Here is a 21,716-nt window from a genome sequence, read left to right on the forward strand (position 1 = left end):
ACCACAAATGTACTGAGAATTAAACTTCAATTAATTGTTCATTATATATTCAGTCTATATCACAATTAAATTATAAATTATAGACATCAGTTGAGAAAGCAAATACCCAAATGAATTGTGGAAAACTAAGTATAGTGCCTAGATGGGCAAAAAGGCATTTGTCAAAATCCATATGAAAAGGTTAACCTCAAAGCAGTAGGGATCCAGGAAGTTACCTGAAGCAAAGTAAACAATTGAAACTTGAAGCAGGAATTGTCAAGAGGTTGCAAAATGAGGGCAATGAGTGGGATGTCAAATAACTTTAATTCACACAGTCAATAACTGAGGGGCAATGAAAGGATTTTTAAAATACTACACATGAAATACGTACATGAACAGACAAAAGACAAATTCAATTCTCATGATACATGGAAAGAAAGAAATGGATGGCATGCATTCTTCAAGGCTGAAATAAGCAAGAAAGATGTAAAAAAAATCCTAAAAGACATAACTATTATCATTTATATGTTCAACTAAAATGTCTAACAAAATAGTAGAAAAAAAATTGGAAAAAAAAAATCAAATGGTTCTCATGATCAGGGTTTTATACATTATACACTGTTTCCATGTCTTGCTCATGACAAACAGAAAAGCTATTGAACAAACCAGATGGTGCCGGAGAGAGTCAATGGGCTGATAGCTGGCTCTGTACAAGAGAATCTGAATTATGAGGAAACATTGGAGAAACATTTCTTTCCAGCGAGGAAGCATTCATACTTCAAGACCATGTCACAAGAGTGAAGTGTATGAAAGTAGTAACTGTGAAATATAATTTATTGCAACAGCAAGACAAACGGGGCATCATTTCAAAGCATAGCAAGCAAATGTCAAACTGATGATCCAAACTAACCCTATCAATGAACCTTCTCCGCCTGTGTAATCAACAGAGGGAACAGATTTTACGATTAGGTAGTGGAGGTGAAAAAGCATTGAGCAAACAAGATATCAGAATGTAATGCTTTTGTGGACAAAAGAAGGGTTCTAGACTAAATGATATATTTTATGATATAATCATGAATTGTTTTGGGTGAAATGTTAACACTTCTTCTAGATAATTTGTTACGGTGGTAAAATAAAAAAGGTTATTTAATAGCTATTACAAGAGACATAAAAATGAATAGAAAACCTGAAAGTGTCAATCAATTTAAAAATTAAATCACTTCATAAAAATTAGGGTTTCAGCTGTGGTATATATTTACAGAAGCTATAGATTCCATACAAATTTCTACATTAACATACTCTGAAACAGTGCATAGCTTGCTCAGGAATTCTCATATTTTAGTGTAGAAGACATCAGACATATAAATAAAAGATATTACTGATAATTGTTAATTGGAAAAAAATTTAATGGAAACTAATTCTCATATTTTAGTGTAGAAGACATCAGACATATAAATAAAAGATATTACTGATAATTGTTAATTGGAAAAAAATTTAATGGAAACTAAAATACATTTAAGGTACAGATTTCTATTTTTCTCTTACCTGAGAAATCACCACTATTTTGCCACTTTCAGCATCAACAGCTTGAACTACACCAGTCACTTTGCCATTTCCAACTGTGAGCCCCTTTACATGCCCAGTGTTATTTACAGTGGCAAGGTTTTCATCATTTATAGAAAACAGGATGTTAGACTGTGGCTGTGGACCTCCTTCAGAAGTAATCTACAATACATTATTGTGTTGAAATTAGCATTTTAATTTTAAAAAATGCCCTTTAACATTCAAAAGTTTGCTCCTCAAAATCAGAAGTACTTCCATAGATTTTTGTTCTCAAAGTTTGGTGACAAAAGTTCTCAGAGCAACAGTAACTGGAGCAGTTTTTGCATCTTATTAATTTGCTACTCAGCAATAGAAGAATTATATTAGGAAAATTGGAAAAAAAAGTTATTTTCAACTGCTATTTGACATCTCTGATGGAGTGACAGAAAATCTTTTGAAGGTCAACTATCAGTAATTCTGACTGCTCAAACCAGCACTACTTTGCATATTGGTCTGGGCTTGTACAGCTTTCCTGTACATCTAATATTGTACTATTAGATAACCAATGTGAACAAGTTGTATTGTTTTGGTACTGAGACAGAGCAACAGCACATTTTATCTAACATGGACACATTTCAATTTTGGGATTGATATAATATTGATTTAATTGCTGAAGCAAAAACACAATGAAACCAGCTTTGGATGTTGTTTTAACAACAGATTCATCAATATTTTTTAACCAAAGCAATACAAAATTCAGGCATTAATTTGATAGTGCAAATGCCTGTTGATTTTAGGAAACTGAATTTAACACCTTCCAAAAGATGGATGGTAACTACTTAAGCAGAATTTTTCAATTACCAAAAACAATCTCATCCTGACACAACATACCTGCATCATTGCACCCACAATGAGTGTTACTTTTTTTGGAATCAATCGAAAGGGATGAAATACCTATAGAATAGAACAAAGTCAAAATGAAATTCAAACTAATTTAGTTTTAAATTGAGATACCAGAAATTCCAACCACTCCCTCTCTTTCCCCCACCCTAATTTTTAAATTTAAGATTACATTTTGACAGTTCTGTGCATTTTTTAAACAACTGTGATAACGAAGTGTTTTTAATTATTCAAATTACTTGAGGAAATACGCTCAACTTACTTCAACTTGATGAGGTGCAGAACTTCGTTTTCTCCCATCCTTGTTCATTACAGTTGCTGTCAAACTGGTCTGCCCTATTGCTTTACCCTGAACTGTAAAACTAGCTGTGTAATCATCAAGGATTTCATCAAGTGGCCTAAAACAGAAAGCATACATTCAAGAAATAAACTATAACAAATCAAGCCTTTAAAATTATGAAGGATGAAAAATGAGTTCGCAACTCAGTGACATCTGTAGAGCCCGGTCTCTAATCCAAAAGCTGATCACTCTTACAAATCTGAAAAAGGTTACTTACTCTATTGAAACTATTTGAGAAGCTGCTTTCAGCTTTAAATTCATGAATTTGAAGTACTTGGAAAAGAAAGGTTTTCTCAAATAATCCAATACTCGCACATAGGCTTTAACTGTGTTTCCAATCTCCACCTATGGAAGATAAAATTATGAGAGCATTTTGTATTAAAGACTTAAATACCCATTACAATCTCATTTTGCTCTGTACTGTCATCCCTTTTGTCACTGACGCTTTCACCTTCTACATAATCAGAAGCCTTTCCTAATACACTTTTACAACTCTTCTTCCTCTGCCTTTGCAGTTAAAACCTGTTATATTACAAAGTTTTCCGATACCCATTTATTGCCAACATTATTTCACATTTCAGAACCCGTACTATTTTCACTTCAATTTAATGCTCTGATCACTCTCTATAATCTTTAATGTTCCTTCACTTACAAATGAACCTAATTTTTCACCTGGACGTTTGTCTCAGCTATTTGCAATAGTGAAATACTACATTTTCAAAGTGCAAATTGTATAAACAAACTTCTCCAAAAAGCTTTCCTCACCTCCTGAATAATGTTAACTTTTTACTATCTCCAGAAACAGGTAAAACTGGTATTCTCCAATCTAACTCAGCAAAATCTTTGATATTTCAAAATACACTATTAAATCTATTAGTGAGACTAATTTTAATATCATATTTTCTTTCCATAACTGTAGCTATCTTTATCATCTTGCTGAATGCATGTGTTATAACCTCCTTGGCTTTAAATGTCCCATCAATAAGGAGTTGACCAAACTTGTACCTTGACTGTGCTTTACTAATTCTGCAAATTGAAGCTTGTTTGTGTTTATTACCTTCACTTATAAAACTTATTGTTCAATTGTCTTTTTTATTGTCCACTTATCTGCATTTATGAAAAATAAAAGAAAAAAAAACTTAATCGTTAGACTAATATCCTTTAACCAACCTTATCCACAACTCGTACATATAACTCCAGTATGTCAGACACATGTACTTCAGCTTTAGCAGGCCCCAAAAAAGCAAGGCACAAATCATGGACTAAAACAGTCAACATTCCTGGATGAATTGGCAGTACCTATAAAAGACAGAAAATAATAATTTTGTAGATGAAAAGTCTTAGAAACAATATGCAGGTCACGATTCCACCAATCATACTGGTGGAATAACAAATACTGGTGGTGTCCTACATTGCCAACCTTTCCAGAGCATGTAGGATGAGTGAGAAGATGCCATACTTGCATGGGCCAGGCCAATATCCATGTCTTCAGGGGAATAAATTCTGTTTACTATTTGGAGACCATGGTGTCTTTGTCACCAAAATGGCAAGGGGAGAAAACAAAAGAACTTTATCTTTTCTAGTTGGTCCTGCCTTAATGATCATCAGTCCTGTGCTACAAGGATTCCTTTTAATTGTGCCTTAACATTTTCTTGAAGGTTTAAGACAGTCTTATTGTGCAGACCCTTCCATCAGTGCAATCACAATTTGGCGTTTTAAATCATCCAACAAAGAAGAATCTAATGAAAGTCAGAAGGTATGGTCATTTCTAGCATTGGAAGTTACTGACCTCATCGTCTCCATCTCCATTTGCATTGCTATTTGGAGTACGAAGGCTTTGCTCCCAAACAAAATCACAGGAAACTCCTGCCCCTGTTCAGAATTTAACATATCCAAGTTCTTGCACAGCTACTGGCCAAGTCACACAGTCATGTTGTCAATGCGAAATAAATAACTAATATAAAAACAATTTTAGGTCAAAATGAAACTGTACCCAAGAATGAGATGTGAAAAAATTACCCAATGATTTTTTTGTCGCACCACTACACAGGAATAAATTGTACGCACAGACCAAAATGCAGTTGAATAACTATTTTTAATCCATATCCACAGATGTAACTTTAAAATCTAGTAGAATTAAGAATTTGTAATACTTCTCTTCTAAAAATAAGTTTCATATATATTTGGCGATATTGCAATGTCATTTTGTAAATCATCCTTTAGCAGGAGTGAGTTCACGAGTTTTCATTTTGCTTACCTGTATCCTAATTGGTCATATGTAAGTTGCTGGCATAAACTTCAAGGTCTTACTGATCTGATAAGCTATTAAGCAGGAAAAAAAACATAGTCCTCCTTTCAGTAGCTACGTGTTTACGATTGCCTCACTTTGCTTGAATTCAAAAAGGCAAAAGGGAGGACTGCAGATGCTGGAAGCTAGAATTTAGATCAGAGTGGTGCTGGAAAAGCACAGCAGGTCAGGCAGCATCCGAGGAGCAGGAAAAAAAAACAAAAAAAAAAAAAAAAAAAATCGATATTTCGGGCAAAAGCCCTTCATCAGGAATAGAGAATTTGCAACTTAAAATGGAACTGTTTTGCATTGCTCAGGACCCAAAAGAAGTAGAAATCCTTATTGTGTTAAATGCACATATTTCTGGCAGAGCCTGTAGCTGTTGGCTACATGCATATCAGAATCTGTACTGAAACTAAATTATTGGCTATGTTGTCGATACAACAGGGGATGGGGTAGAGCGGGTAAGAAGAGCTGGTGGAGGGGAGGGGAATGTAATTCTACATTGTTAAAAGAAAGTGGTTTTCAGGATTTTATTAGTGCAAGACATGAAAGAAAAAGACTACTTAGCTTATGAGGGTACTGCACTTTCCTCCAAATGCTTTAAACTATGGTTTGTACGAGCTGTACAATTATCATTACATTAATCTTTAAAACAAATTTTACCAAGAATTTTCAATTCCTGGACAACTCCGCAGTGGTGTTCATAAAATTAACAATCCAAACTTTTAAACATTTCACATAACTTTGATCACTGCATCCTAGCTAACCAGTACTTTCAGGACTACTGAGCCAAGAATACCACAGGAACTTCTCCCATCCCCCACTGAGTGTCGTACAAGTAATGATTGACTGACCTGAGCAATTCCTTGCGCCTCCTGGTAGTTGATCCTCGCTAGATTTGTTGCAGTTGTATTAATGAAAAAGTATCCTGATCCTTCCTTGAGTAAAAGCTCTGCCTTTTAGCCAGAAAAAGATTGAAAGCTCTTAATTAAAGAAAATAAATCTTATTTGACCACATATCTAAAAAAAAACCCACATCATTACCTTAACATTGGGATGGTTGTAAATGGTGATATTGTCAGGAATAACTTTGACATCTTCCACAAGCAACAACTCAATTGTAGCAGATACAGGTATCAATGGTTCATACTATTATAAAAGAAAGCATCAATAAAATTAGAATACTCATTAGTCATAATTTTTAACTTCTAACTGGATAATAAGTAAACAATGACAATACAGTATGAGGGTTTAAACTACTCATTAAAAAATCTCAGTCATTCAAGTCAGCACGGAGTTGTTTTACCCCAACTAGTTAACATACCACAGATTTAACTTTCGCTGCATTCAGATGTTCCTGCTGATAGCCTGTTGCAGTTGCAGTGATAGATGTAGTCCCTGATTGACGATGAACCAGCACAGTTTGCAAACCTGATTTAAAAAAGCTAAAGTAAAATGCATTGTCCAAGTAAACAAACTATTGCAATTTAGCAAGCAATATACGGTATACTAACAAACTTTTAATCATGTCAATACCATGTTGTTTCTTTTGTCCATTTCCATGATCTTTTTCATTCATTTGCATTGGCATACTTAGTTCAATGCTGGCTAGGGAAAGTTTTGATGATTCCCAAATAATGGTAAGGGAGGAAAAGTTATCAAATCTACGTCCTTGCTGATCGTATGCTTCCAAATCAAGGACAGGGTTACGATAGTTTGACACAGGAACCTAGAAGATAAAAAATATTACAGTACATTTTGAATATTCTCTTTTCAAACAAATTGAAATTAAAAGATCCAATATAAAAAGAAAAAGTCCTATTAAGTGCATTGACTTGACATGTGTAGCAATTGCAGTGGCATAATGGTATTGTGACTTGACTAGCAATCCAAAACCTATGGACATGCATTTGAATCCTGCCATGTGGATGGTGAAATTTCAGTTCAATAAAATATCTTAAAATGAAAAAGCTGACTCAAATGACCAAAGATCCACAGTTGTTTATTATAAAAATCTAATATTCCTTAGTGAAGGAGCTCTGACGTCCTTCCTTCACCTGGCCTACATGCGACTCCACTCAGCAGTGTAGCTGAGTCTTAACTGCCTTTTGAGAAATTAGGGATGGGCAATTAACTCTAGCTTAGCCAGTCACACCCCTTATCCCAGGAATTAAAAGAAAAGAGAAAAAAAACAAGTGTATAAAATATCTGATTGGAACATGATAACCACTTTAGAAATACAAAACAAAATATTGCAATAGAAACATTCATTTTTCAATTTTAGAGCACATCAAATTAAGACTTACAACTTGTTTATTTTGTTGAAGCAAAGGACATGATAAATCCAGTTGAGGATTCAAGTATATCGGAGCCAAAGTTAGCCTAGATGGGGGAGCACAAATAAACTTGACAACAGCTGGTTCCACCGCAGGGAAAGTATTCTTTAAACTAGGTTTGTTCCCCACTGTCAAAGCCAACACCTAACGGAAGAGAGAGTACACATGATACATAGTTTAGAGTGACAAACATCAACTAATGGATCTGACATTCTTTAAAATCAGGAGGGAAATGATAGATTTTCTTAAATCAAAGATAGCAAAAAATTATGACATTACACAGATATATTAAACTCAGCATTCTTAATATATGCTGATCTTTTCTTGTATTTGGTCATGAGATGTGAACATTGCTGAAAAAGGTAGTTTAATTCTTACTCTGAACGGTTCTCAAGAAAGTAGCAGTTAGTTGTTTTCTTGAATCAGATTGTATGTCAATTAAAACCACTGTGCCACTAGGAAGTGAGCTCTACGGTTTTGACCCAGCCAAACGAGAGAGAAAAGGGTGTATATCATAAAACATTCTGACATGAAAGTCAGTCACTTTTTGGAAATATGCATGTGGTTTCCATAAGATTTCCCAGAATAGGGAATTCAACCTATTTTTTCCACTGTGGTGCTTTTGCTACGTTAGAATCTCATCCTAACTTTACTTAAATCTACAACTTTATGCACTATGAAGATGACTTAAGATGGTCTTTCCCTTGTTCTTCTACATGGCAGACATTGCAAGTTTCAAGGCTTTTGTTAAAGGACCATTTACCAAGTTACTATAGTGCATCTTCATACATTGCTTTCACTGTGCATTAATACTGAGAGAGGAAATGAATTATTAGCTTGCAGACAGGGTATCTGTCCTTTTGCTGATCTTTGGGCTGTGTTGAGCTGCTCTCATTTAAGCAAGTAGAAAAATGTCTATTATTCTCCCAATTGTACCTTGAAGATAGTGGACAGACATTGGAATAAGGAAGGAGATTAATGCACTACAGAATTCCCAGCAACTGATGTGTTTTTGCACCCAGAGCATGTTTTGGTTCAGTTACATTTCTGGTGAAGTTTTATTAATTGTAATTGCCATGAGTTGTATATTGTTTTCTGTGGAAGGTCGTAATCCCCAACACACAAATGCACTGCAATGTTACTTGCCACTCATAAGTCCAAATCTGTATGCTGTGTTAGGACAGTACCCTGAAGAATCCCGAGGAATGTCCTTTGTACTAGTGAGGATTCTAAATGTTGTAGGGCATTCCCTCAAAAAATAAGTGCAAAAAAAATTGATACAGTCAACATATTATTGTACAATTTTAAGCATGTACAGAGGAAACTGCTGTAAAGCTTCTTAGTCTTGTAATACAAGATACAGAGAAAGGTTGTTTCTTACCTGTTCTCCCAGTGCTGTACAGGTAGCTCTCACTACGTGCTTAGGTTGATTTCTAAATGCTGGGGAGCTAACCAGGTGAAGAATAATACTTCCTTCATTTTCAGCTGTAAGATCTCTAAAGAACTTTGAGGGCTCCAAGACCCAGGGCATGGGACCTCCTTCAAATAGCATATCCTTCGAGGATCCCAAAGTTACCAAGGCAACAGATACTGGATCAACAGCCTGAAATTTTTGTAAAAAATAGACAGATAAAAGATGTTATGAGTTATCACTACTTCAAACTCAGATTTTCTGAAAATTAGTAAGGTGAATGCAAATTAAGTTTTTGTGCTGTAATTTTATTTTAATGCATTTTTATTTTATGAATGGCAGCTAATGGAAGCCATGCAGAAATACAAGTCATTTGTATATTCATATAATTACACAATGAGCATTAATTTGGTTTTTTTTGCAAAATCTGGCAGAGGTAACTTCTAAATATGGCAAGTACAATATAATTAACAAAGGTCAGTCAAACTTATCTTCCACGACAGAAGTGCTACATAAAAGACATGTTGATACAAAGAGTTTTCCAAAGCATTTCACAACATTGCAGGTGATGATTTTTCATGATATTCTTAATTTAAGATGGATTAGAGAGCCCCTTGAAAACTCCACAATTATGGAAACTGCAAAATTTCCGTATGACCATCAACCCCCATTGTAAGCATCATTTCAGACTCATTAGACTGTTCAGAATCTTGGTTATTGACAAACGAGGTATCTAACTCCATACCCTGATCCTTACTTAAGGCTGCCCACTTCCAATTCTCCAACAGTGATTACACCCCTCCTCACTACAGCCCATCTGCCCCGGGAAAAAAAACTTCAACTTGGTCACTTCCAGAAACAATTAATATTACACTCTCCATCGGTTCTCATTCTCCATCATCTACCTCTGCAACTTACAATCCATTTCATGCCAATACCAACTTGCCCTTTGTCTCTGTGCTACTTTAGCTTACAATTCCTTAAGGTTTTGAAATGTGTGGTTTAATTTTAAACTTTCCATGGCTTCACCTTACTCCCAACTCTAATTTGCTCCACCTCGAGAACCTTAACCTTAACTTAGTGTCCCTGACTAGTGTCTGATGAACCTGTTGTTGGCAACAGTGTCCTGAACCTTGCAATGCTATACTTCAGAACTCCCCCTGCAGCCTCAATTGCACTAATTCTTCCTTCTTTGTTGTCACAATCCTGCTTAAAAATAAAGCTTTTCATTTTTAAACTTCTCTCTCCCTCTCTCAACTCCTTTTTGACTGGATGACAGTTTTCCTCGCACCTTGGGGGAATATTACAACTTGATAAACAAAAGCAAGATGTGTAAATTTACACAAATAGCAACATCAAAATAGCAACTGTGGAGAGACAGAAGGTTACGATGATTTTTACAGAACAGAGACAGTTGAGGGGGCAATGCACAGCCATAAATAAACTTTTTATTATTAATACTTACTTTGAGAGGCACATATGCAACAATAGTGATGGAAGTTGTAAGGTACACATGACCATGACTGTAGCTAACCACAAGAGTTGTGTAACCCTGAGTCTCAGCTTGAACTCTTATTCCACTGCAGTGTTTGGGGCCTGGCTCCAGTCTCCCTGGTAACAAACAAATTTAATAAACATAGCCTTTACAAAAATCATAAATGTAGCCATTCAACCTTGTGAGATGCTGTAAAATAATACTACATCTAATAATTTGTATTATTATATGGCTTTGAGTGTCGAACAAACAGAACACATTTTCTTTTGATCCCAAGTAAACTCTTCCCATTTAAGAACATAGGAATATTCAAACTTATTTGCTCCATGGAGATACATACGTCACTTCATGATAGATGATGTCATCATTTAAACAGTAGAAAACTTTTAATGAGAATTTTCTATCCAGCCATAAATTTCCTACAATGCGAAACTGTATAAAGCAGATAGATTTGTCCTGATTGAAAATGAGTCATTATAAATATACACATCCATCTTGGTTAAACAGGTATGCACAAACTAAACTGAAATGAGCCCAAAGACTCAATTTACTGGACATTAATAGCAGGAGTTAATCAAAAACATACACTATATTCTACATCAGTAATGCTGCTTCACAAATTTACCTATGAACTTTATGATGCATGTTTCAAAAATTACATTTAATTGGTATTAACCAACAAAGGTAAAGAAGCTTTATGTGCACTGTCTTTAAAAATGCATCATCCCCTCCTGATGACCGAAATCAATATTTTCTCCTCCACACTGAAATCCTAAAGCTCTCTGGTAGCATATGAATTTATAGATACCAAGCATTTTACCCAAACCAAAAGTCTTTGGGTTTTTTTTTTTAGGGTTTCTCAATGAGCTATTTCAATGAGATTGTTGATTAGAGAAAGAAAAAAAGGGCATAACTGACGTCAAACCCAAGGAACGAGTAGGTCAACTGTTCCTTCATATTGGTTGAAATCAGCTACTTTGTGGTGACTATAAATTGAAGCTAGGACCTTTCTGCCTTGCCAGGCTCAATTGCCTGCTAACTAAACTTCCTTACACTCAACAAAACAGCTTTCATTTGAAGACATGTTGTCATTATATGGCATTTTACTTTGCCATTAAGAAAAGCAACGTCATTTAAAACTAATCCCAAAAAGAAACTTGCATTCAGAGTTCAAGTTTTCTACTACAATACTGAGTTCTATAATAATAACAAAAGATCGAGATGACATTGACAAGAATGATTCCTAAGTTGATGAACATCTGCTGCTCCAAAAGCAGCAAGGATCTTGGGGTTACTTACTTCTCAGGGCAAACATTAAAGAAACTATATCCCTTTTGTCTGCTGATTTCCAGAGATACAAATATACAATTTAATTTGCTTCAGTCTAGGCCTCACAATTACACATCATTCCAGATGATCAAAAGAACAATAGAAGCAGAAATTACATTTTGTGCAGCCTGTTACAAAATAAGTAAAAGGCTACATTAATGCCCCTACTGATTAACTTTTCCAGTTTTGTAAATTGTATTGGGGACACAAAATTAAACAATGTGAGATTAAGATTGGACTGAATGATAAGCTTCTTTCGAAGAGTTGTGAACCTCTGTAATACATTTGGGCTGATGTGGTGACTGTGAATTTTGTGTGCCTTCAAGGCTCAGATATTTAAAATTCTTGCAATGAAGGGCAATATACCATTTGCCTTCCTAAGTGCTTGCAACACTTGCTTGTTTTTAAACACTCGCTCATCAGATCTGGCCTTTTTGGCATTTACCTCCAGAAGGCAGTTAAGAATTAACTACATTGCTGTGGATTTCGAGTCACATATACATTAGACCAGATAAGGATGACAAATTTCCTTCCCTAAAGAACATTAGTGACTTTTACAACTGATAAAAATTACATAGTCACGATTAGGTTCATGTTTTATTCAAGATTTTTACCAAATACAAGTTTCACCATTTACCATGGTAGGATTTGAATCCACGTTTCCATAACATTAGCCTAGGACTAATTTTACTCGTCTAGAGTCATAGTTATGTACAGCACGGCACACTGTTCGGTCCAATTTCATGTCAACCAGATATCCCAACCCAATCTAGTCCCACCTGCCAGCACCCGCCCCATATCCATCCAAACCCTTCTATTCATATACCCAGCCAGATGGCATTTAAGTGTTGCAAATGTACTAGCCTCCACCACTTCCTCTGGCAGCTCATTATACACACACACACACACTTTGCGTGAAAACGTCGCCCCTTCGGTCTCTTTTATATCTTTTCCCTCTCACCCTAAACCTATGCCCTCTAGTTCTGGACTCCACCACCCTAAGAAAAAGATCTTGTCTATTTACCCTACCCATGCCCCTCATGATTTTATAAACCTCTAAGGTCCACCCCTCAGCCTCTGATGCCTCAGGGAAAACAGCTTTTCTGAACCCTTTCAAGTTTCACAACATCCTTCCGATCGGAAGGAGACCAGAATTGCATGCAATACTCCAACAGTGGCCTAAACAATATCCTGTACAGCCGCAACATGACCTCCCAACTCCTGTACTCAATATGCTGACCAAGAAAGGAAAGCATACCAAACGCCTTCTTCACTATCCTATCTACCTGCGACTCCACTTTCAAGGAGCTAGTTACTATTATCACAACATTGCTACCTCCCTGCAACTAGATCAGCTATGAATTTGTTGAATGGTAGAGCAGGCTCGAGGGGTTGAAAGGCTTACTTCCTGCTTATACTCCTATGCATGTACTACACTTCCGGCCAACCATTATTTGACTTTTCAATCATCATAACATTTGTGTGGCTATTGATTTACTCAAGTGCAACCTCATCTCAATGTTTGATGCGCTAGTCCCTAATAAAGCGGCTAGTCCCTAATAAAGCGGCACGGTGGCACAATAGGGCGGCACGGTGGCACAGTGGTTAGCACTGCTGCCTCACAGCGCCTGAGACCCGGGTTCAATTCCCGCCTCAGGCGACTGACTGTGTGGAGTTTACACGTTCTCCCTGTGTCTGCGTGGGTTTCCTCCGGGTGCTCCGGTTTCCTCCCACAGTCCAAAGATGTGCAGGTCAGGTGAATTGGCCATGCTAAATTGCCCTAGTGTTAGGTAAGGGGTAAATGTAGGGGCATGGGTGGGTTGCGCTTCGGCGGGTCAGTGTGGACTTGTTGGCCCGAAGGGCCTGTTTCCACACTGTAATGTAATATAATGTAAAGCCATTACACATTCTCAGCTTGGTTACTCCCCAGCTATGCCCCTCACCCCAGACTCCTTAGCCTCGATGGCTTGCATTATGATCCTAAAAGAAATAGTTACAGAGCTAGCTGAGGCACTGGTTGTAATTTCTTCACAATCCAAGAACGTTTTTGGAAAAATGAGGATTAAAAGCTGCCAAATGTGATATCCCTATTCAAAAAGTGGACAGCAGCAAAAAGCAGGCCCAATAGCAGACCTATTGTTGGAAAAGTGTGGGTAGAGAGTGTTGCAGTGGATTTTCAGAAGGTATACAAGGCACCTCACAAAAGGTTAAGGCATTAGGGTGCATGCTGTTGGAGGTTTTATACTGGCATGGATAGAGAACTAGTTAATGTGACAGGGGAACAAGTGGTTCTGTTTAGGTTAGCGAGCTGTAGCCAGTGGGTTCCACAGAGGATCAGTTCTGGGTTAACGGTTTGCAATATACATCAGTGACCTGGAAGGAGGATGCAAATCAACTGTAGCCAAATTTGCAGACAACACTAAAACAGGTGGAAAGGGTAGTTGCATCCAAGATGTAGAACCATCTTACAGAGAGATATTGATCTGTTAAACAAAGGGCAAAATGTCTGCAAATAAAATGTGGGAAAATGTGAAGTTATTCACTTGGAATGGAGGAAAAAAAGAAATTATTATTTAAATATCAAAAAACTGCAGAAAGCTGGAATACAAAAAGGACTTGGGAAAACTTATGCATGAAACACAAAGCTCGCACACATATGCAGCAGGTAATAAAGGAAGACTAATGGAATGGTGGTCCTTATTTCAAGGGGGAACGGAGTATGAGAGTAGGGATGTTTCCATACAAATGTACAAGACCACTTCTGGAGCACTCAGCAATTTTTGTCCCCTTATCTAAAGAAAGATATCATTTCATTGGAGGGAGTTCAGAATGATTCCCAGTATAGAGGGAATGCCTTGTGAGCAAAAGCTAAACAAGTTGGAACTCTATTTACTGAAATGTAGAAGAATGAAAGGTGATCTTATTGAGACATATAAAATTCTTAAAGGGCTTGATCCGCCAAGTGCTGGGAGGATGCTTCCCCTCATGGGAGTGTCTCAGATCAGAGGGCATAGCCTCAGAATGAAGCAATTTAAGATCAAGATAAGGAGGAATTTCTTCTCTCAGAGGACTAAATATGTTTGGAACTCCTTCCACAGGGAGCTATGTGGCAGAATCCTTGTGTAAAGCTGAGATGATTGAGTTTTGATTATTAGAGGAATCAAGGGTTACAGTGGAATGGATAGGAAAGTGGATGCAAGGAAAGTGGAATCGTATTGAATGGCACAGCAGACCCAATTGGCCAAAAGGCCTACTCCTGTCTCTATGCCTTAAGGTCTTATCTAAGAATCACAAGCTTAATGGATGTGGGAGGCAACACTTTCAGCCACTCACAACTAGATCTGGCTGGACCACATAGAAATATGACTGAAACCACCTCTTATCTACAAAAACTGCTTAAAATTTCCAATCCACTTTGAGTGCAAAGAAAACCCTGGTTTATCTTTCTACTGCAAATTATCTTAATACCTACCCACACAACATGTGCAAGGAATTCATGCATTACTTTATCACTAAAACAAAGATCACCTTACCAACTTCTGGACCAATCCAACTTGTCTGCAGCCTTCAATATATGGTTGACTGTGACATCCTCCTGCAAACCACTCCTTGGAGCTCGATGAGATTGCTTTCACCTTGTTCCACTCTCATCTAACTGCGGCTATATAAATCACCTGAAATAGCTCTCTTCCATTTTCAACACGTTAGCCTCAGTATCCCTCAACACATTATATTCCTCATCTACATTCTGCCTTGTTAATATAAGAAAGCACAGCTTTCATTTCAGTTATGATATCCAGCCTACCTCATCATGATCTCTCAACTTGTTTATTTTTAAATTAATACACTGTTTACATGTCATGCAACATAGAATATGATGAGCAAAAACCCCTCCAATTGAACATTAGAAAGATTGAAGCCATTTCTTTCAGTGCCTTTCCCAAATGCTTTTTTGCTTCTAATGCCATTCCTATCTCATGCAACAGTCTGAGATCACCAACTCACCTGCCGAAATATTCTACCATGCCTACATTACCTCTAAACCTAATCAATGAAGCCATGGCCAGCCTCCCATATTTCATGCAATAAACACTTGCAATCACCCATAACTCTGCAACCCGTGTCTTAACTCTTGCCAAATCCTCTATCACCTATGATGACTGAATTACATTGGCACTCAGTCAAGAAAGTTCTCACCCTTGTTTTAAAATCCACACCCTTTCCCAATTCTGAAATCATTTCCACCTTTACAGATCCCGGTGTTCATTTAATTCTGGCCTCTAAGGTCTCAACTGCTCTATCACTGATATGCACACCTTCAGTTGCCTCGGCCTTAAACCATGAAATCATGAGCCAACCTCTTGAATCAAGCTTTTGGTCAGCTGACTTAACATTTTATGTAGTTTGTTGTCATATTTTATCACAAAGTGTCTCTGAAGTGTCTTGAAACATTCTATATTGAGAGTGCTACATAAAAGATATCATTGCTGTGAAGTATTTCAAGCCTAATCCCCAACTGTGTTGAAGATTTGTTGTTAAGTTGCCTGAAAAATATATTTCATTATTTTAACATTATTAGAGCAATGCTTCTCATTACCTTCTACAGTTTTGAAAATACCATGATTCTCAATTTCCACCACAAGATCAAAATGGGAGCAGTCAGTTAACATAACTTTTTCTTCTGTCTCCTCATTCATAAGACCATAAATTTTGAGTGGTAAATCCAATATTTGCCCAACGCGAGCTTCTACTTGGCAAGGTATAAACTCCATCTGGATTGGCTCAATTACATAAACCTCAAAGAGAAACAGCATTAAAACTGCATTAAAAACTGAAATCAAAAACATCACAACTAAAATCTATCAAAGTTATTAGCCATTAAAACACTGAACTTTTTAAAAAAAAATACAGAATTGGATTAAATACTTATCTGGAACTCAGCTCATATCTGAATAGTGCCATAGACTTTTATACAGTCACCAAGCAAGCAGACAATTTCTGTTTAAATATCACAGCCCAAAGATGATATATCCAATATAATACTTCCTCAATACGTACTCTTAACAAGACAAGTGTGAATTGGACTCAATTCCTTCTGACTCAACATGGATTATTTGATGTAATGAAAATTTAATTTTACACATCAATAAAACAAAACTGGTGATCATTATTTTCACACAAATATTCAGTTTGCATTTTATTGAAATCACTTATTTTGGTGCCACTCGCACTTTGATCAAACAAAAGTCTGATACCTGATCTAAAATAAGTGTCAAATCATGTACTAACCAGAGCAAACCTCCTAATTTTTGTACGTTTCAATTGTTATTCATCACAACGTTCAGGCCGGTGGTTTGATGAAGTTGCATACTTTCGTCATTTAGAAGAAAGCCATTTTGCAGGAGGACCCAAACAAACAATCAACCTAACTTGGCAATGTGATAAAATTTCTAATAGTCTGATTACATTTATCCAGGAAAATTTGATTAAACAATGAGAACCAAGACAACAAATTAATTTCGCAATACTTTGAACTGAGTTTTATGTAAAGAAACAGTTCAAGGTGATGAAAAACTTGATGTAAGGTTTTACTTTTTTTGTGAAAAGGGTCTGTGCAAGCCTGGGCAAAATCTTACACCATAAAGTATTTTTACAGAACAATGTGCAGTACATCTCAACATAAATACCTACTTATTACCCCACAGTAGAGGAGGCTTTTAGAAAATTGAAGTGCAAAAAATTCCTTCATTATTAAAGGCACATATCTTGTTATCAGTTCATTACATACCCATTAGTTCAGACTTTTATTGCCAGTCTACACTAAAATAAATAAAATTAACATTGCTTCCTCTAAAATAGTGCTGGGGCTGTGAAAACATTGTGCATCACTTTACTCAAACAAACTGGAGAAGCTTTATTAAGATGAAGTTTGAACTAGGAAGTTTCAGAGTAGTTAACCTGACAGTAACCTAACCTAACCATACAGAGAAGCAGATCGAGAAAATGGATTGAAACTTTAATAAGTAATAAGCGTTCGTAGAAAGTTTCAAATATCAGTGAAAATCTGAGGCAATCAGGTTTTGCACTTTTGAAAGAAAGGGTCATACTTCTAGTTGAGCATAATTAAAACCCATGTTATTAAGAATTTACTTACACTGGCACTTGCTTTTGCAGCAAAAGTAAACACTGTATTGCTTCAATTTTATAAAATCAAAAAGTAATTTTCTCAAAACAAACATTTTAAATTTCATAATTTCTCAAAAGTTCACAAGCAAAAAGATTTAGAAATTTTAAAAACATTCTACCATCATTTGTCCATAGTGCAATGGATTTTGAACATCATGTGCTTGTATTACACTTAATCCAATATCACTTCCAGTTGTCATAATCCCTTTAACTGTCACTGTTGCCACAGCCTGGTTTGATGATGACCAGGTAAAATTTCCACTTCCACCTTTTGCCTGTGCAGAAATAAATATATAATGTAATTAAGATATACTGTAACAGTAATAATGTTCAGAAGAATCTCATCTTATTATGTCCTGAATTGTATACTGAATACTTTGCAAGAACTTTTGGAATGCTGCATTACATATTCACTATTTTGTTTGAACAAAGTCATCAGGACATTCTAGTCTTGCCCCAAACACACAAAGAAGAGCTAAATCCTGGAGTGCCCTTCAAAGGGATTCAATCAACTACAGCACAAAAGGTGTTCTGTAAAATTTAAATCAATTGGGATCATGGTGAAACTCTCCAGTGCCAGATGCCTGATAAAGCAAATGGTTATAATTGTTGGAGGCTAATCATTTCAATAGAATTCATCAGACAGACAGTCTGCTAGGCCAAAACTACTTTCAGTTGCTTCAGTGATCTTTCTTCACCATATGGTGAGAACAGAAGTTCGAATGTTCGTCCATAATTGCAGTGTTCAGCCTCATTCAGAATGAAGTAGTTCAAACTTTCATCAGCAAGGTCTGGACAACATCCACATTTGGGCGAATGAATGGAAAATGGGATTTGCAATAAGTCTCAGACAATGATCACCTCCAAGTTTAGGGCATCTCTCTGCTTTTCCCAGAAATTAAATGGCATGGTCATAAGACTCCCCTAATAACATCCTTGGCTCACCATGGACCAGAAACCCAACTAGACCAGTCACATCTCACAATGGAATCTACAGAAGGGCAAAGTCCAAAACAAGTGCACAATTAAACAATAAATAACTAACATGAGAGTCTTCTGAGAAAGTTAAGTTCCACTGTCTTTTACCAAAGCCAATCAAAAAAAGCCTTAAATACACAGATACCTTTATTAAGTTAATGTACTCTACATTGTATAGCCCTCAGTTGTGTTCTAACATGGTGGTGGAACCCAGCAGCATGGTATCCCACTGTATAGGAAGGTTGAATTGTCTATTATTTTCACCTGATCTTTATTCTAATTTGCCTTTGTCCTAGCTGCTCAAGGGAAACAATTCCACTTAGAGATTGTTCTCCAGGTTGTCTTGCTCGTGCCATTGATTTCTTAGTGTGATGGACATGCCACATTTCGTGAGCTTTACTTTCACCGAATCCTTTAACCTTAATCTTGGCTAACCTTGGAACCTGTATCCAAGTTTAGATAGTGAATACATTATGTCTTAGAGAGGTTACTATTATGCATCTGTACTACATGCCCATGCCATTTAAATGAAGCTCTGAAGAGGTGTACTTAAATACCAGCTATTTCTGCTGTTCAAAGCACATCAGTTTGACCTTACATTTAATGCCCATGATGTCCTGAAATATCTTGGGAAAATGAACAATGATGAGCATGCTTTGGCAATTCTATTTACTACCTCAGAATTAATGCAGACATTTCAGGTGGTTAGGTTTCCAAAAGCAAGCTATGTTAAACAAAAACAGTTTCATTTTGCAAGGAACAAAATAAACTCAATTGATTTCTACCTGTAGCATGGGACTTTCTTTCATTGAGAATTATTCTGCATGCAATGAATATCAAAAAATACATTACGTTAACAGTATAAAATGCACCTTTATTGCATACTGATAAGTTCCAGCCATCTGCTGCCAAGGGAATGTCAAAATACTTGGTGTGAGGACTATTGGATTATAAATTTCGACTTCCTGTTGGTTCTGCACAGGGACAGGCAGGGAATATGTTATTCCGTCCTAAAAATTAAAATAAAACATTGAATATATCTTAGCATAATTATGAACAATCTTGAAATAACAGTAAAAGCAATTTCAGAGAGAAGGGCAAGTAAAGAAACAGATGTAAAGTATTTTTAAAATTTATTTAATGAATGAAACCAAAAAACCACCATAGTGTATTGTAGTTTACCACATCACTTTAACAAATGCTCCTTGGATGCTGCCTGACCTGCTGCGCTTTTCCAGCAACACATTTTCAGCTCGGATCGTCAGCATCTGCAGTCCTCACTTTCTCCTAAGGACAAGAGGAACCCCATTGCTGTTGCAGGAGGAAAGAGAGGGGGCGAGGATGTAAGTTTGGGAGATGGGTTGGACCCAGGTGACAGCCCTGTCGCCAATGGTTCTGGGGAATCCTCAGTTGAGGAAGAAGGCGGATATTTTGTAGGCTCGCTTGTCAAAGCTGGCCTCATCAGAATACATTCAACTGCGATGGAGAAACTGGGAGAATGGAATGGAGACTTTACAGGAAGCAAGGTGCAAGGAAGTATAGTCCAGGTAGCTGTGGGAGTCAGAGTACTTATAGTGGATATTAGTGGCCAGTCTATCCCCAGAAATGGAAACAGATATGTTGAGAAAGGGTAAGGAGGAGTCAGAAGGAGACTTAGGAGAAAGTGAGGGCAGGGTGGAAATTAGAGAAAAAAAAAGAAAAAAAATCAATAAAATCTTTTCCAATTCTGAACTGGAGAAGAAAGCAACACAGATATCCCAAATCTATAAAAGAAATAATTGTAGGTGGGGGCCAGAATAGGACTGAAACAAGGAATGTTCCATGTATTCCCTTAAGGGACAGGCATAACAGGGCCCATGTGTGCACCCATGGCCACTCTTCTGACCTGAAGAAAATGAGTTAAAAGAGAAGAAGTTGTTGAGGATGAGGACGAGCTTTACCAAGCGGTGGAGGGTGGTGATGGGTGGGGATAGTTCAGGCCTTTGCTCCAGGAAGAAGCAGAGAGCCCTATCACCATCCTGGTGGGGGATGAACATTTAAAGGGATTGTATGTCCATGGTAAAGAGGTGGTGGCTGGAGACTGCAAACTGGAAATTGCAAAAAAATGGCATAAACCATTCAAGAAATCGTGGACATATGTGGGCAAGGACTGAATCAGGAGAGAAAAGACAGAGTTGGAGTCAAGGTAGAAAGGGATGAGTTCTGTGGGGCATGAGAAGACAGAAATAATGCATCTTCCTGGGCAGTCCTCTTTGGGGTTTTCGAAAGGAGGGGTAAGTGAACTGTGCGTTTACCCTTTACCACATTCCTCTCCCCCCCCCCAACCCTATCTTCTGCATATAAGCCAACATTTTCCTAGCCACCCACAGCTCTGAGGAAGGGTCACCTGACCCAAAACATTAACTTTGATTTCTCTGCACAGATGCTGTCAGACCTGCTGAGCTTTTCCAGCAACTTCTGATTTTGTTTCTGATTTACAGCATCCACGGTTCTTTTGGTTTTTATTTGCGAATTACAAATCCTGCTCCAAAACTGAAATTAAAAAAATCAGTTGTCAAACATTATGAAAACGTTATTTTGCTGTGTAGTTTGGAGTTCTGATTGTCAAATAATTAGCCAGGAAGTAAATGTTTCATATGATTAATTGAAGAGAACACAAAATAAACTCTAACCAGCTAAAGCATGATGGATTCAGCATAATTCCTCATTGCTAAAGAAAAGCTTGGCATTACGTGGGCAGGGGTTACAAGACAAAAAGAAACTGACCTGAGAAACCACACTGGTTAAAGCAGCATCAATTATTGTTTGACCTTTCTTCAGTGCTTTTACACGATGATATGATCCATTCACAGACGTCTCCAGTATTTCAAAATATTCTTTTGGGATTTCGGTATTAATTCGGATATCCTATGTTATCACAAAGAAATGGT

General features: G+C 36.9%; 1 protein-coding gene across 1 annotated transcript in view; it reads right to left on the reverse strand.

The window, feature by feature from the left end:
- Positions 1–21,716, reverse strand: part of nup210 (nucleoporin 210) — a 111,893-nt gene that overhangs the window by 43,887 nt on the left and 46,290 nt on the right. The window contains exons 10-25 of the mRNA XM_043707992.2: positions 21,553–21,693; positions 19,659–19,796; positions 17,928–18,083; positions 16,220–16,418; positions 10,264–10,409; positions 8,769–8,990; positions 7,358–7,531; positions 6,588–6,780; positions 6,376–6,482; positions 6,096–6,200; positions 5,906–6,007; positions 3,932–4,060; positions 2,979–3,106; positions 2,684–2,819; positions 2,413–2,475; positions 1,525–1,704 (exon numbers count right to left, since the gene is read on the reverse strand). Coding sequence (XP_043563927.2) covers positions 1,525–1,704; positions 2,413–2,475; positions 2,684–2,819; positions 2,979–3,106; positions 3,932–4,060; positions 5,906–6,007; positions 6,096–6,200; positions 6,376–6,482; positions 6,588–6,780; positions 7,358–7,531; positions 8,769–8,990; positions 10,264–10,409; positions 16,220–16,418; positions 17,928–18,083; positions 19,659–19,796; positions 21,553–21,693 — 2,319 coding nt within the window. The remainder of the gene's footprint in view (positions 1–1,524; positions 1,705–2,412; positions 2,476–2,683; positions 2,820–2,978; positions 3,107–3,931; positions 4,061–5,905; positions 6,008–6,095; positions 6,201–6,375; positions 6,483–6,587; positions 6,781–7,357; positions 7,532–8,768; positions 8,991–10,263; positions 10,410–16,219; positions 16,419–17,927; positions 18,084–19,658; positions 19,797–21,552; positions 21,694–21,716) is intronic.

Source organism: Chiloscyllium plagiosum, unplaced genomic scaffold (assembly GCF_037043375.1).
Source record: "Chiloscyllium plagiosum isolate Xiang-an unplaced genomic scaffold, Cpla_swu_hap1 HiC_scaffold_14, whole genome shotgun sequence".
Taxonomy (NCBI): Eukaryota; Metazoa; Chordata; class Chondrichthyes; order Orectolobiformes; family Hemiscylliidae; genus Chiloscyllium; species Chiloscyllium plagiosum.